This window comes from Manis javanica, chromosome 15 (assembly GCF_040802235.1).
Source record: "Manis javanica isolate MJ-LG chromosome 15, MJ_LKY, whole genome shotgun sequence".
In the NCBI taxonomy this organism is placed as follows: Eukaryota; Metazoa; Chordata; class Mammalia; order Pholidota; family Manidae; genus Manis; species Manis javanica.
Window position 1 is genome coordinate 54,390,329 of NC_133170.1, and position 15,206 is coordinate 54,405,534.

At 48.8% G+C, this 15,206-nt stretch overlaps 1 protein-coding gene across 5 annotated transcripts in view; it reads right to left on the reverse strand.

The window, feature by feature from the left end:
• The window catches only part of OSBPL10 (oxysterol binding protein like 10), a 297,293-nt gene that overhangs the window by 29,322 nt on the left and 252,765 nt on the right, over nt 1-15,206 (reverse strand). For 4 of the 5 annotated variants that reach the window (XM_037008627.2, XM_037008629.2, XM_037008628.2 and 1 more), the window contains one exon: nt 1,849-1,998. The exons of the other annotated variant lie outside the window; for it this stretch is intronic. In XM_037008627.2, the coding sequence (XP_036864522.2) occupies nt 1,849-1,998 (150 nt within the window). The remainder of the gene's footprint in view (nt 1-1,848; nt 1,999-15,206) is intronic. 5 annotated transcript variants of the gene reach the window in all.

Here is a 15,206-nt window from a genome sequence, read left to right on the forward strand (position 1 = left end):
CTGGACAATTTCAGCCACTCTGACGGTCTCTCTCTTGTATCATTCATGATTCTACCTCAATATTTTACAAATATTGCTCTAATATGATCCACAATGAGAGTATGTTTTGCATTGTGACCCAGGACACATGTATTGAGAGAACTAGTATGAAAGTTTCACTCACTATGATATTTTCTATTTTATTTTATTTCACTGTTTAGAAATGACCATCCAACCCACTAAATTGGTTTTACCACCTATTAAATGGCTCATGGCCCACACAGCCTGGAGATAGGATTTTAGACCATACTGGTGGATGTCATTACCCACATTCTGTCCCCCAGACCTTAAACTCAAGCTCCATCTGAATTGTCTACACAATTCATAAGAATGAGACAGAGGTGGCTTTTTAAGGCAAGCATTTAAGTGATTCTTCTAATAGAAAGGACATGAGGATTACACAGCTAGGAGGATGGACTTAAGGGAAGGCAGCATGACATGCAGCGGACCCTCCCAGCGGCGGCCAGGCAGGCAGATCCCAGCACCGGAAGGAAGGAAGTGGCAAAGCCAGGAACTGTTCAGGGCCAGGCCTCCTCAAGACTGGCCCATATTTTGTTTAAAGTGCTGCAGTCTCCCAGAATACCAGGCACATTCACATTCAACACATAAAAGCATTCTAAAGGAAACATTTCTGTCATCTCTGCAGCTCCTATGTCTCTGTCCCCTGTGACCCATCAGTCACCATGTTGTCATCCTCCTCAAAGAAGCTCTCATGCCTACCCCTCCCCGTCTCTAGCCTCCAGCCCAGGTTGAGGTGACCTAGGGAACCCAGACCCTTCGCTGCAGTCAAACAAGCCAGCTACCTTCAGTGTGGCCTCCACGGGCTCCCAGTGTTTCAAGCGTGCCCACGTTTTTCCGGCTGGACTTCAGAACCTAGAACTTCCACTGCCAGCCTTCCCCTCAGGTCAGGTCTCCCCAACACAGTCACACTGCCAAGGCAGCACTTCATGCAGGAGGAAGGATGAGGCTCTGCACGGTCAGCATCAGGCTGAGGCTCTGCACGCTACCTCCAGTTCTCACGGTGCCCTTCCAGGGCAGACCCAGAGCATCCAGCTGAAGATGGAACCCAGGCACTTCCAACCGCCCCAGGCCCCCAATGGCACCATACAGCCCTTCGGCTATGTGCACAACTGCTCCTTCTGTTTGCCTCCAGAATGAAGGCACTGACCCAGGATGAGGGAGGGTCCCTGCGGGCCCACTGACTTACCCTCAGTGCCTAGGACACTGGGTTCTCTTGGAGACATTCCTCAGGGTGACTCGTGACCAAGAGCAGCACCAAGAAGAGCTAGTTACACTGTACCAGCCTGCAGGTTTGCTTCCTCCCATGTGGACAACGGGATGGGGTCACCCACAAGGCTGTCCTCAGAGCACTAGCGGTTAAAGCTATGCACAGCGGCAGCAGGCCATGCGAGGCACATAGCGGCCTTCCTCCTGCTTATCTCTCTGGCCAGTGTGCCCTGTTTGTCTCTGCACTTTTGGTTTTCTCTAGAACTCAGCAGAAAACAGAAATCCTACCCTGAATTTTCCTTACCATCTCATGTGCTTTTTCTGACCTTCTCCCTGCCCCGGTAGGGCATCAGCAACTCCAGAGAATCAAGCGCAAGGCTCCGGCTCCAACGATAAGCACTGGTGTAAAAATATCCTTCCAAATTATACCTGGACTATCACACTGGACTGCAGCTCCGGCCTGGCCCCCACTCCCTGCTTCCAACATCACCACAGCAAAGCAAAGCACACGCAGGGAGGGCTTGGGGCTAAAGGCAGAACCCACGGCCCCAGCCACAAACCCAGCGGGACGTGCCAACCTACCCTGGTCAGGTCCATGCCAAGTTTGAGCTGTGAGATGAGGTGCAGAATCACACTGCGCTGATCCTCCACGACACCCAGCTCTGTCTCTTCCATGTCTTCAGTGTCACTTCTCTCATCTTCGGACAAAACCAACTCAGGGCCTGAGTTTGGCTAAAATAAGACCATCAGTAAAAATCAGCAACTGGTCCAGCAGAAATTAGAAGCACAATAAAACGAAGCCAAATGCTCAGCAACAACCAGTCCCACCCTGGGAAGAGTTCATAAACCAGTCCCATTGGCACAGGCAGACGATGTCTCTTTCAGGGTGCAGGCCTTGTAGGGGTGCCTTAGCCACTATGCATGCCCTACATTCTCCCCACAATTCCCTCCGAGTGGACTTCTGGCCTAAGGACTTCCTCTGACAACAAGCTTCCTCATCTTCAAGAAATTATAATATACGGTATGAGCCCCCTTATCTTGGCTACTCCCAAACAATATTTCCCTATTAAACTGCACAATCCAGGACATTTTATATTTAATGTAAATTTTCCTGTTAATAAGCAAACATCAGATACCCCTGGGACTGGCTGAAATTGACTTTATGGGAAAATTTCCTTTGAGATGATTTATTTCTACTCACATTGATTAATATTACTTTAGCAAGTGTTAAAAAGGGCCCAGAGTTCGCATTAATTTAGGGAGGGAGACAAAAATGAAAATTTAAGAAGAAACAAGTTTTATAATAATGCTGAGATTAGTGTTGGCCAACAGAGCCTGCTTTCTTTGATGCAAGCTTGCTTGACTCACAATTTTTCAAATTACATAGTTTAATGGGCAAGTTAATAAAAAAAAAGTAGTGCACGGGAGATTACTAAGCAAAAAATTTTCCAATATTCAACTATCAAGGACTCTGGATGTAATTTAAAGTTGTCCCAGAATTCTGTTCAAAGAAGTAACCTTATTCACTATTCCACAATTATCTTTGTCCATATGGTACTTGTTTATATGGAAGCCAAAGCAGGCAGCACAAACATAATACAATTGTTTCTAATTATCAATGGCAGGTCATATATAATGGATTCAATGTACAGAAATGCAGCTCAAAGATATTAAATACACAAAAATAGAGACTTGCCCATCTATCCATGCAAAAACTCATGATTTATAAACCTCATTAGACAGAATCATCTAATTTTATCTGAAGGCACCTGCAACATGCAAAGGTTATTTGAATGAGCAAGGTGGTTGTAATTGTCTGGTCTAATATACTAATGTTGCTGGCATTCTTTACCAACACTCCAGGGAGGGAATATGGTGCTCCTCCCCTCTGTGGTAGGCATTTTTTTAAATCTCCATTGAAATAGACATTTTCCATAAACATCTCAAATTATCTCTGAATAACCCAATTCTGAAACCCACAGGGCTTTCCCCGAGCCTAACATCAAGTTTTCTCCATCATGTGCCTGGTTCTCTAGCTTCACTGTATGTATGTTATTTGACATCACCAGAAAGTTGCTTTGCTAGAACATACTGAAATAACTGAGCACCCCTGCCCCTGTGACCCCGATCCTGTCTCACTGAAGTATACACAGATGAGGGTGGAGGCATGGTGGCCTTGATCCTGCCCTGGGAAGGTGGGGAGGCAGTGGAGGAGCCTAGCACTTACAGTCAGAGCCCAGGGGGCTACCCTGCCTCTCCTCCTGGACACCCATCTGCTGGGCACAGGGCCACAGCAGTTATGGGCTTGAATGGCAGATGCAAGGAATAGCAGGGCCCCTCCCTACCCGCCTGCACGCCTGACTCTCCTTCTCCCTCCTCTGATTTTGACGAGAAGGCAGGTGGCTGTCTCCTTTCACTGTGAGCTTGCATTTCCCGGTGGGACGCCACTGACATCAGACAGCTGGGACACGATTCTCCCCTCAACAGCAAAGGTGCAGCTGTTTGCAGGGACCTGGTGGGCAGTAATCAGTAGAAGCAGACTTCCCCTTGACCCAGGGGCAGCTGGGGGCAGAGGACAGGGCAGTGTCCTGGGCATCTTGCTTTGAGAGGAAAAAGGACAATCAAAAACAACTCACACTCCCATCGTGCACCCAGCGGGTGGGAGCAGCGAGCCAAGTCCTTAAAAATCTCAACAGGAAAAGTATCTACAATTTTAGTGCAATTATTCCTGCTTGAAATTAGTTGTCCTCACAAAGTACTCACTGCAAACTCAACAAATCAATAGCTCAAGTGAGGCTGCCATAACCTTTATGAAGCAAAGAATGACTCTTTCCTCTGAAAATGTGATTTCCCATTTGCCTGCAAGGCAGCACAGGGGGAAATAAATCTCCATCCTTCCCACTCATTGCCACACTCATTTACAGACCGCCCGGGACCACGCCTCCTGCTGTCTGCCTTACTAGAAAATTAAACCCAGCTTGTCCGATTTCCAGTAGCCAGGAAGCCTCTGGTAAGATCCTGCCACATGACACTAAGTACACACATTAATGAGGACACGAACCTCTCTAGCTCTTCCCACTTTAATCAACATCACATTTCCTCTGTGTCTGCTAATGCCTCCCTGAGACATGGGCTGAGGCAGAGAGAATTAAGGCTGATGTACAGACCCCAGAAGCTGGCTCACTCCAGGCTCACTGGTGGCTCTGACATCCTGCCAAGGGAACTCAGGTCATGGGGAGCCTAACACACGTCCCCCTCATTGGCTCAGGCCCTGAGCAAGATGTGCAGTAAGCACAAAGATCTAGCAGTATTTCTGTCTCCCATCTGTGCACTTGCCCTTTCTCTTACAGTATGATTAGCAAAAAATTCTCCTATCCAACCTCAAATAAATAACCAAGATTAAAAAAAAAAGCTGGTGTAATTCATCACATTGTTAATGAACATCTTAGAGGAACACCCGCAATTCTGCCCACCCTGGATCTCAGTCCTTGGCAGAAAGGTGAGACCACCCTCTGGTGTGGGTCCAAAATGGGACAAGTGGAGAGAAAGGTGGGAGTATTCAACAGGTCAACTGGGTGTGGAAGAGGTCAACCGGCAACTAAACAGACTGGTCAGCAACCACAAAGCACTTGTTAGCTGGCTCTGCAAGAAATGTGGACTTAAGGAACTAGGCTTTGATGGCGTTTCAAAGGCAGAAAAACCTTCCCTTTTAGGGTCAAAGGTTTGTGGGTTCTGCTACTTTGGTGGAAATCCAAAACATCAACAATGGTCACTGAATCTAAGTCTATTTTCCCTAAGCAGGCCCATGTGACCACCCACCTTCTCCCCCTCAAAGTTCTGCTCCCCTCCTTGGTAGCCCTGCCTGCCCACTCCCTCTAATCTCTCTGGATTTCTACCTGTAAAGCAATGACAACTGTCTTGAGGTGAGCAAAGGTTGCAGGACAGTGTCTCACCATCTCAGAAGAAAACCAAATATGAGAAATGGCTTAGAATGCCAAGAAAATTCATAAAGCAAAAGGACTCTTCCAATCCCCCACCCCCCAGAGATCTCTGCACATGAGCCATAAAAATGTATGCAAAGTTGACAAGAAAATGGAATTGGAATATGCTTTAAAGAGAAGCAGACTTTGGAAGAGCAAAGCTTTCCACAAACACAAAAATTATGACTCCCTATTTCTACCATATGTGTACCTTAAGGCATAAGGTGCTACAAAAATCAAGTGACTCGTGTTGTCTATTAGCAAAAAGGGGGAAAGGCAAGTAAAACTGACAGGCAGGAAAATGCTTCATGGCAGGCTGGGTTTAGGGACACCCCTTGGTGGCTCAACAGTGATCTGTGCCCCAGAAGAGGGGTTCTTCATCTGGGCCCTCTGGACACTCCTAAAGAGGTCTACCCCTGCCCTTGACATTTTATATAACAATTCTAGTTCTGGGCATCTTTCTGCAGAGAAGGTCCATGTTCTCCTTGCATTCTTACAAGGGTATCTATCCCTGGTCTGGCCTCAGCCTCTCAAGAACCAAAGGATCTGAGATCAGGTGAGAGAGAGGGGTGGTCTGGGTGGGAACGTCTGATCACAGAGCCATGGCCTCTGCAGGTGCCTCTGCAGGTGCCTGTGACCTCATCTCATCCATGAGACTGTGGCTGAGGGCCAAAGCAAGAAGCAAAACCATGGCTATTGGATTTATGTGGGTTCAGGTCTGCCCAAGGGTTCAGGTCCACTCCGATCAGTGTAGGAGAAACAGTGAGCGTGGCTCTCATCTCTTCTTTTTAACAAAAATCTTAACTCTTCAATACAAATGCAAATTCCAGGCAGGACTGAAATTCCAATCTACTTTATTCAATACACATACATAATTTAACTACAGTTTGGGTTGATTCCAGGAAAAACCATGAAAGAAACATTTGCCTCTGGTTCCCCTCCCTGTCCAGGCCTCCTTGTACCCCAGGCCCCCACACCTGCTCCCCTCCCAGCACCTCATTCTCATCTCCCCTTCTTAGTGCCTGGCCACCCAACCTGTCCTTTCCTTAACCAGGATCTCTCCTTCTTTCTTAAGACCTGACCCTCAAGAGAGCTGGGACCAATAGAAGCAGTTTGATCTACTAATGATCTTTTAATTTATAAATGCCTAATCACCTAAGTCTAAACTCAAAGGGCTGACCCCTTAGATTTGAGCATTGTGAGAGAGCCTATGCAGTTGCATCACCCAACCTTTAAAGATGACCTTTCACTGCTGGACAGGGAGCAAGGCCTTAAGTCAGACATGCAGGTCTGAGAGGTCCATTCTAGCAAGGACTAAGATGGACTCCTACAGCTACCTTTTGCCCCAGTAAGCAAGCACCCTGGAATAAGTAATCTCACGCAGACAGTATCTTCAACAGGAAAACGTAACTCACTGAGGTCAAACAATCTACAACTACCCTGGAAATCTATCTGACCAAGGACAGAACACAAAGTCCCCTGGAGAATGCGCATCAAATTCTCTTCCAACAGCGAGCATATTGTGGCTCAATCATAAAGCCTGGCATCTCTCCCCATACGCTGCTACCTTGGCACGGAGGTCCAGGGTGAACTGAGCCATACCAAAGAACCTTCATATGGAATGACGGATACCACCTTTATGGGATAATGGGGAAACCCAGCCACGTCAAAAAGAGTATCTGGTATTCTGAGGCTCACAGAAAGGTGGGCAGTGCGGTAGAAGACCCAAAGCACCACCCTCAGATATCCTCAAGGGAGAGAAAAGTCAGGACAGACAGTAGCAGGGCCAAGGGAAAACCCGGAATAACGTGTCCTCCTACGCAACTCACTACACAGAACATGCAAGAACATGCAACAGTGGCCACCGGGGCACATATGCTTTGGTTCACTAGGGAACAGAGTCAACAGAAGTTGCCAGAAATTGAGAGGTTCTAGAAAAAATAGAAATGTGAAGCAGAAACATGGGTAACACTTAGGGGGCCAGATGAGTAGGTAAATGGAAGACCGACAGCAGGACAAACAAAGGAATGCTGTGAATACTGGGAGAAAAACAGGGGGTCTGAGAGTCTAAGAGGTGCCAGCATCCAGTGGGCAACTACAGAACCAATTTTTTTTGTTCTAATGATTACAGAGTTACTGTTGTTGATATTTATGGAATCCTTAAAACTAAGGACTTAGTCCCTTTTAACTCTAGTCATTTTTTTTCAGTTTTTACAGCATATTTAAGTAATTAATCACAATCATTATTTGATCCTTATAATGTATCTCCACATCAGCAGTATTTTATATCCTAGGAAGCCACGTCTAACAGCCCACAGTCAGGAACACTGGCCTATAGCTGCATTCGGAGATCCAGGCCCACCCTGTACACAGTCACAGCAACACAGCCCAGTGTGGCAAAGAGGGCCAGCCCTCCAGCAAATTTCACTTGGCATTCTTGTCCCTCATTCCCCCAAATGAAACTTTTATCTCATGACTGTCAAGTACAAGGCACTCACTATCACATGATTGGGAAAATTATCTCCCCAGAGGACACACCCAAACATAAAATTTTGTCACATGAACGTAAAGTGGCGGCTCCCAATGACCTACTGTCCGTTCCACACTCGGCACAGGTGGGATTTGTCCTCTGGAAGAGTGTCTCTTGTGCCTGTCTCTAATTCCCCAAAAGGAGGCCACCTTCACTGGGGAGATGGTGTCTCTGTCGAATGGATGGACGCTGCCTTCTGCTTGTAAGTCATGCCAAACAGCCTGATGTGCACATGCCTCGATGGTGTCTGCGGTGTCCGGTTCAGCTGACGCCGGAGGCCTGGTGCAGGGTGCCTGCTGAAGGCTTCTCACCGGTACTGTCCTCTGTGTGGAGCCACATCCAAAGCCAGGAGGCCAACTGTCCCTTGAAGGCCACCACTAGAATTGGGGACATTATGGTGCCATTTGGAGGTAGGTACAATGTGGCCACGGTTGGGGGGGAACCTGGTGGAGAAGTCGGCTCTTATCTTCAGCAGGTTCAAGCACAAGCATGTCCAGAGCAGGCTGGCCCCAGCTGCCGTTTTGGAGATGCCGCATGGCTGTGACTGACATCGGGGTGCTCTGCCGCCTCCCAGGGGACACGCCGGCTCTCTTGCTCTAACCACACATACACACACATTTACCACACCTGGCTCTCACAGCCTGGAAGGACAGACGCTCTTCCTGAGCAAAGGGGCCGACCTGCAGAAAGGTTAATTTTCAATAAAACACACTCTGGAACACAGAGGGAAGTCGCTTCTGGGAAGGGGAGAGAGCAGGGGGCATTCGTCGTCAGCCAGCCGGGACCAAGGGGCACTCACAGGCGTGCCTTGGGAAACACCGAGGGAAGCATTCGTAGGGAACAGTACTGGCCCTTTTCTAATTCCCACACAGCTGCTTGGGAACCATTCTTACTCAACAGCCAAAAGGAAAGAAATTATCAACCAAAGTAAACCCAAAAAGGGAAAAGGAAAAAACAGCAGCAAACCAAGAGGGAGGCCATTGTTCTGCAGTCAGGGCTTCTGAAGCAGCCCCATGAGAACATTGGCTGCCCGCATGCAGGAGAGGCCTCACGCCATGCCTATACATTCCGTTAGCATCAGTCTGCCACCATGAATAAGGGGACATTCCGTCAGCATCAACCTGCCACCAGGAATAAGGGGACATTCTGTTAGCATCAGCCTGCCACTGGAATAGGAGGAAGGGCAAAAACGCGACGGACCAGGCCAAGGGCCAAGCGCCATGTCAGGTGCCTTACGACATCACCTCATTTAGCAAAAGCCTAGCTCTTCAACCACATCCATTCCTGAGTTAACAGCCCGGCCAAGGACCAGCAAGACTTCCTGGAAGCGGAGCACGGTCACCACGGCCCTGGTTCTGATGTTGCTCAGGCAGCACAGGTCCCCTTTCCAAGCTCTCAGGTAGCTCGTGGGCACTGGGATAAAAGAAGAAAAGGCAAGAGGCCACAAGAACAGAGAACGTAGTCACCCCAGCTTTAGGAGGCAGCGAAGCATACAGGAAGAGCTCTGAGCTTTGGCTGCAGAGAGATCGCCCTGGCTGTAAATCCTGAGCCCACTGCCTTCCCCCTGTCATCCTCAGTCTCCTCACCTAGGAGATGGACATGGTGCCGCCGACACCACAGAGGGCTGCCAAGAGGCCTGAGAAGACAAACTGTGCAAAGCCCTGAGCCAGTGTCGGGCACAAAGGAACCCTGTTTAGTAAACAGCTGCAGCTCCCACGAGGCCGGTGGCTTTCCCACCATGTTACTGGTGGTCCCCGTGGGTGTGCTGATCCGGAAGCCACTGCTGTGCACCCAAGCCCTCCCACCAGTGCTCCCCCTTCCTCTTGTGCAGCATCCCTTGCAGTGAGCGAGCCCTCCCCGTAGTGAGGACACGGAGGGCTCTGGGGGTGCAAAGGTCCAGGCCCCCCAAGAGTCCACAGCCCCGCCACAAGGGGGCACTGCATCCTGGATCTGGGGCTGCTCCAGGATGGGAGTCATAGATAATTCGAAGAAAATTCTCAGTCAAGGGTCACATGCAGACCTGGGAATGACACAAGACAAACACAAAGTAGCCAGAACAGTGCAGAAAGCAGCTGGAGAGAACACGCCATCTTGGCCACAGAAGCCCAGCTGGGCCCTGGAGGGCAGGAGCAGTGGGCCTGCCATGCACAGCTGCCCAGGTTACCCAGAAGGCCCAGAAAAGGGGGGAAAGAAACTCTGAGACCCAGTCTAGCCTCCACAGCCTCTGGTAAGAGGAAAAGCAATGGTTTAAATCATAACGATCGCCCTTAGGGTGGACTGATGCAAGCAGGCACCAGGCCTGAGGGCGTCACCACCACCTGAGCTGAGCCCCCGTGGTGAGCACCTGGTGGGTACTGAGGGGTCAGGATGCTGGAGACATGCTCCCCACAGCTGGGTGGAACTTGTAAGTTCCAACTCATCCTTCAAGACTCAGTTAAACCTAAGCGCTGACGCCCCTGTCCTCACAAGGAATCCCTAAGCGCTCTGCATTGCACCCAATTTGGCACTTACCAGGTTGTATTTTGCAACTGCACATCTGATTTCCTGTTGGACCAGGAATGTCAAATGTCTTTTGGTAGAGGTATACTGATTATCTGGACTGGCAACTTAGGGCTCTGGGGGACATGGACGTGGAAGGCACCTCTGGGTCCAGGATAAAGAGTGCAGTGATGATTCGGTATTATCAGCCAGGGGCTGAAGAGTGGAGGGTGGTGGCCATGTGGTTATCAGCTTATCCCGACTGCGAGGATCGGTGACTGGGATTCTGTCTAACTCGGGTCCTCATTTCTAGAATCCCAACATAAAGGCTGGTTTTTCTAACAGGTACTCAAAAAAATTTTTTAAATGAATGAATAAAACTATACAATGGGGGAAACTTGGGCACGCAAGGACAAAATCCAAAGTTAAAATTAGGCAGTCGGTCACAGAGACCACGTATTACATGATTCCATTTACATGAGACATCAGACAGAAGCGGTTGGCAGGGGGCTGGATGGGTAGAATGGGGGAGGCAGTTAAAGGGTAGACAGGTTTTTTTGGGGGGCAATGAAAACATTCTAAACTTGACTGTGATGAGTGATGGCACAGCATTCACAGGTGGGGCACCTCTGTGAGCATGTATGCTCCACGGAATCGTACACTAAATGGATGAACTGTGTCATGTGAATTATATCTCAATAAAGATGTTATTTTTAAAAATTTTAATAAATAAAATGACACATGATGCAAAGTCAAAGAGCAAGACCAGGAGGAAGGCCGTGGCCTGGGGCGGTCAGGGGAGCCTGGATGAGGCTGGGCTGGATGTGGCTCTGACCTATTACAAGACTCACTCCCGAGAGCCCATCAGAAACCACGTAGACACTGATGACCTAAATTTCTATCCCAAGTTCAGCCTTCTGCCCTGAACTCCAGCTTTGCATGTTCAACTCAACTGCCGACATGCCTTCTCTCCACGTGGCAGAAGGACAGATTCCCAGAGACGGCTGAGTCCTACTCCCTGGACCCTGGAATGTCACTTGACATGACAAAGAGGCCTCCCAGATGTGCTCAAGCCTTGAGCCGGGAGTGTATCCTACACTACCCAGATGGAGCCAGCATCACCGCATGAATCATGAAATGAGAGACTCCATCCTGGCTGCGGTTAGGAGGCAGGGTGCCTGGGGGCATATGGTCTGAGGGATGCAGGGTGGATGGCTCTGAGGACGGAGCGAGGGGGCCATGAGCCTAAGAAAGCTGGAACCCAACTAAAAGCTAGAAAGCCAAGGAAACAGGTTCTCCCCCAGGACCCCCAGAAGGCACGCAGCCTGCCCACACCTTGATTTTAGCCCAGTGAGACCTGTGTGGGACTTTGACCTTCAGAACGGAAAGCTAATGATGTGCATTGTTTTAAACCAGTAAGTCTGTGATAATTTGTTATAGCAGCAATAGAGAAGTACCTACCACACTACCTAACAGGCATACCAAACTTCCTGTGTCCAAAACAGACCTCCCAATTCATCCCCAAAATGGGATCCTCCCAGTAAATGACAACTTTGTTTTTCCAGTGGCCCAGCCAACACCTTGGCCCCAGCCCCACCTCCACTCTCCTGCCCATGCCCTACCCCATATCACATCCATCAGCAGACCCTGCAGACCACGTCCTTCCCATAGCCTCTGCCACCGGGGCACAGTCACCGTCCTGTCACTGAATTCCTGGCACAGCTTCCCACACCAGCTCTCCTACAGTCTGTGTCTCCTCACAGAGGCCAGAAGCATCTCAAGGCATAAAGCGGATCACAAACCTCCTATGCTCAAAACCTTCTCCACCTCACTCAGAATACATTCCAAAGTCCTTCTCGCAGCCCCCGAGCTCAGTTTCATCCTGCCACATCCCTCCATCTTCCTTCCCACCAGACTCCCTCCCTCGTTTGCCCTCCTCATCTCCAACCAGCCACCAGCCACCAGCACAGGGAGGACACGACTGCCTCAGGGCCTCTGCACCTGCCATTCCCGCTCCTCTTCCTCACTCCCTCATTTCACTCCATATCAGCTGACCAGAGAAGCCTCCTAACCATCCCCTAAACTGGTACCACTCCCCACAGCACCCATCAGGACATATTAGTAGAATGAGTAAATGAAGTCAACACTCGGCTTTCCCCTAGGAAATGAGGAACCACTGATGGTTTCTGAGGCTGAAGAATGAACTCCAGGCCCCAAGTTAATTCAGCAATGCTATGTCTCCAGGCAGGGGCAATGGGGCACCGAGAACCTTCCTGGAAGAGACCTGCAGCGATGGGCCTGCATGGGGAGACCACCAGGTGCCAGGGAGGTGCGAGAGATATGGCCATGTCCCCTCCCTTTCCTTCATCCAGGACAATCATGTCAGTTTCTGCCTGCCTTGGACTCACAGAGGACACGGACAGCCCCCCGGGAAACGGCAGTCTTGCTGGGCAGACAGTGGTTTAAGCGGGTCCCCACCTGTGGGGTCAGATAGTGAGCTACCATAGGGCCCAGGATCGCTGGTAAAGCCTGGGCACTACGCACCAGCTCGGAGGATGGAGACAGGCAGGGAGCATTCAGCCCGGACAAAAGCTATGGAGCCTCTGCTCCCACCCTCCCACATCCACACCAACCTCAGGCCCCACCAGCACCCTGACCTCCCTGTTTGCTCACCAGCTACCTAGTCAGCCAGGCTTGAAGCCTGCAGGTTCGCCACCATCACCACCCCCCAGGACCCCAACATACAGACACCCACCCAGTCTGTGCAGCCCTTCCTTTCCTCACCTCTGCTGCCACACACTAGGCCTTAAGCGTGTCACTCTATGATCCTCACACCTCCCAGATGGTCTTTCTGCTCCAGAGTCCTCCTCTTACACCTTGTCCCGTTGCACCACCAGAATGTTCTTCCCTAAACACACTCTACTCTGTTTGAAAGTCTTCACATGCCATCCCAGTAGGCCAAAGACAACTATCTACTCCCTCGGCCCAGCATGTAAGGCTCTTCCCAACCTGACCCCTTTCTCCCACTGTCCTTCCCCTTCCCAAACTTCCTGGCACACGCTATTCCTGAGAAACCCCACCACTCACCAGACTTGCCCTGCCTCCTGGGGCAGCACCAGCCACTCATAACTACCTAAATTAAGGCTATATAAAAATTTTTAATTCAGTTCCACATTTTAAGTACTGAGTAGCCACACAAGGCTAGCGGCTACCATATTGGTCAGCATAGAAAGAAAACCTTTCCATCATCACAGCAGGTTCTACTGCACAAGACTGTTCTATCCTTTAATGTCTTCCTGGTTCATTTCTACACCTTCCACCACTTTTATTTCTCTACACAAACAGCCCTAGAGCCAAAGCCCCAGGGCAGGAGCAATCCCTCCTCCAAACCCCACCTATAAGCTTCCCCTGGTGTGCCCAGGTTACTCCATGCCTACCTCTTCTTAACTTCTTGCTAATATAAAGCTCCGTGAGATCAGATCATTTTGAAAACCGACATTTCCTACCACAGCACAAAAATGATCGATTTTATAAACACCTTCACCTCAGAAATGAAACGATGAAGCAATGATCTATCTGGGGTAACCAATAATAATCAAATGATTCTGTACCAAAAAACTTAAAGAACTCCACTAACCTGTGATTTGCTTCTATCATACCAGTGATGCACACCAAGAATAGAATTCCGGCCTTCTACATCTACAGTTTAAATTATTACTGATTTATGCTTTGTGCTGGGTGATGGATTTCTTCTGACTCTGCAGATGGTAAATGCCTTTATTCAAAAAGTAAACATAATGGAACTAAAGTCGATGGCACCACGTTAGTAATCCTTTCAAACCCTACACTTGATCTACAAATTGCTAGACTGCCTTGCTTTTTCCACAAATTATGCACAATTTATGGGCTTAAACTCTTGGTAGGACAGGAAAAAAGACACAAAACAATGTGGGTATGCAAAGGGACAGCAGGGGGAAGCTCTGATTCAGGGCTACTTCGCATACGGTCCTCGGACCTGCAGCCTCAGCATCACTGGGAACTTGACAGAAATGCAAAGTCTTGTGCATGTTTGATATTTGGCTTTTATTTTTTAACTGAAGTATAACTTACATATGTTGCAATGTACAGACCTTAATGTATAGTTTCATGAGTTATAGCAAATGTATCACTTTAGATCCCCATAAATTTTGTAACCATCTTAAGTATTTTTAAGTGTACAGTTATTTAGTGTTAACTATATTCACATTGTTGATTTTTAAAACTTTTTCATCTCGAAACTGGATGCCCACTAAAACAACTTCCGTTTCCTCCCCTTACCCCTACAAATCCTGTGTTTTATCAAGCCCTCCAGGTGATTCTCACGCACAGTACATTTGCAGAGCACCCTCTATAATGATCAGAGGCCACAGCGGCTGCAAGAAACAGCAGAGAAAACCAGCAGGTGTATGAGAGGCCAGACCCCCAGGGAAGACTAGCGGGAAGTATGCCAGACTCTCTGATTCTCCAAACCCAGTCCCGAGTGGCCAGTGTAGACAAGACACTGCCTTAGGGAGATCCAAACATGGACAGATGGACAACTTTTCTCAAAAACTTGTCTAGGCACAAGTTGAAGAAGGAAATTGTATTTCTCAACATTAGACTAGGTTCTAGAAATTTTCACTTGATGGCCCTACAACAGAATTGGAAAGCCTGTAAACTTGGAAGAGAGCAAGTATAATTTCATCACACGTGGCCACAGGGGGCAGTCATTCAGCTCTGACTTGGAATTTATCTGCCCATTTTAATCATTTACAGCTCTCACGTGAAAATCCCCACAGATTCTATCCAATGGAGATTTTGGAAAGGTACGCTGATAACCAGGGCCATTGCAAACCACAGAACAGTTCTGATTTGCAAATCACTGAAAGCAAGAAGCATGTACCATTTTTTGCAGGCAAAAAGGGATGCATCGT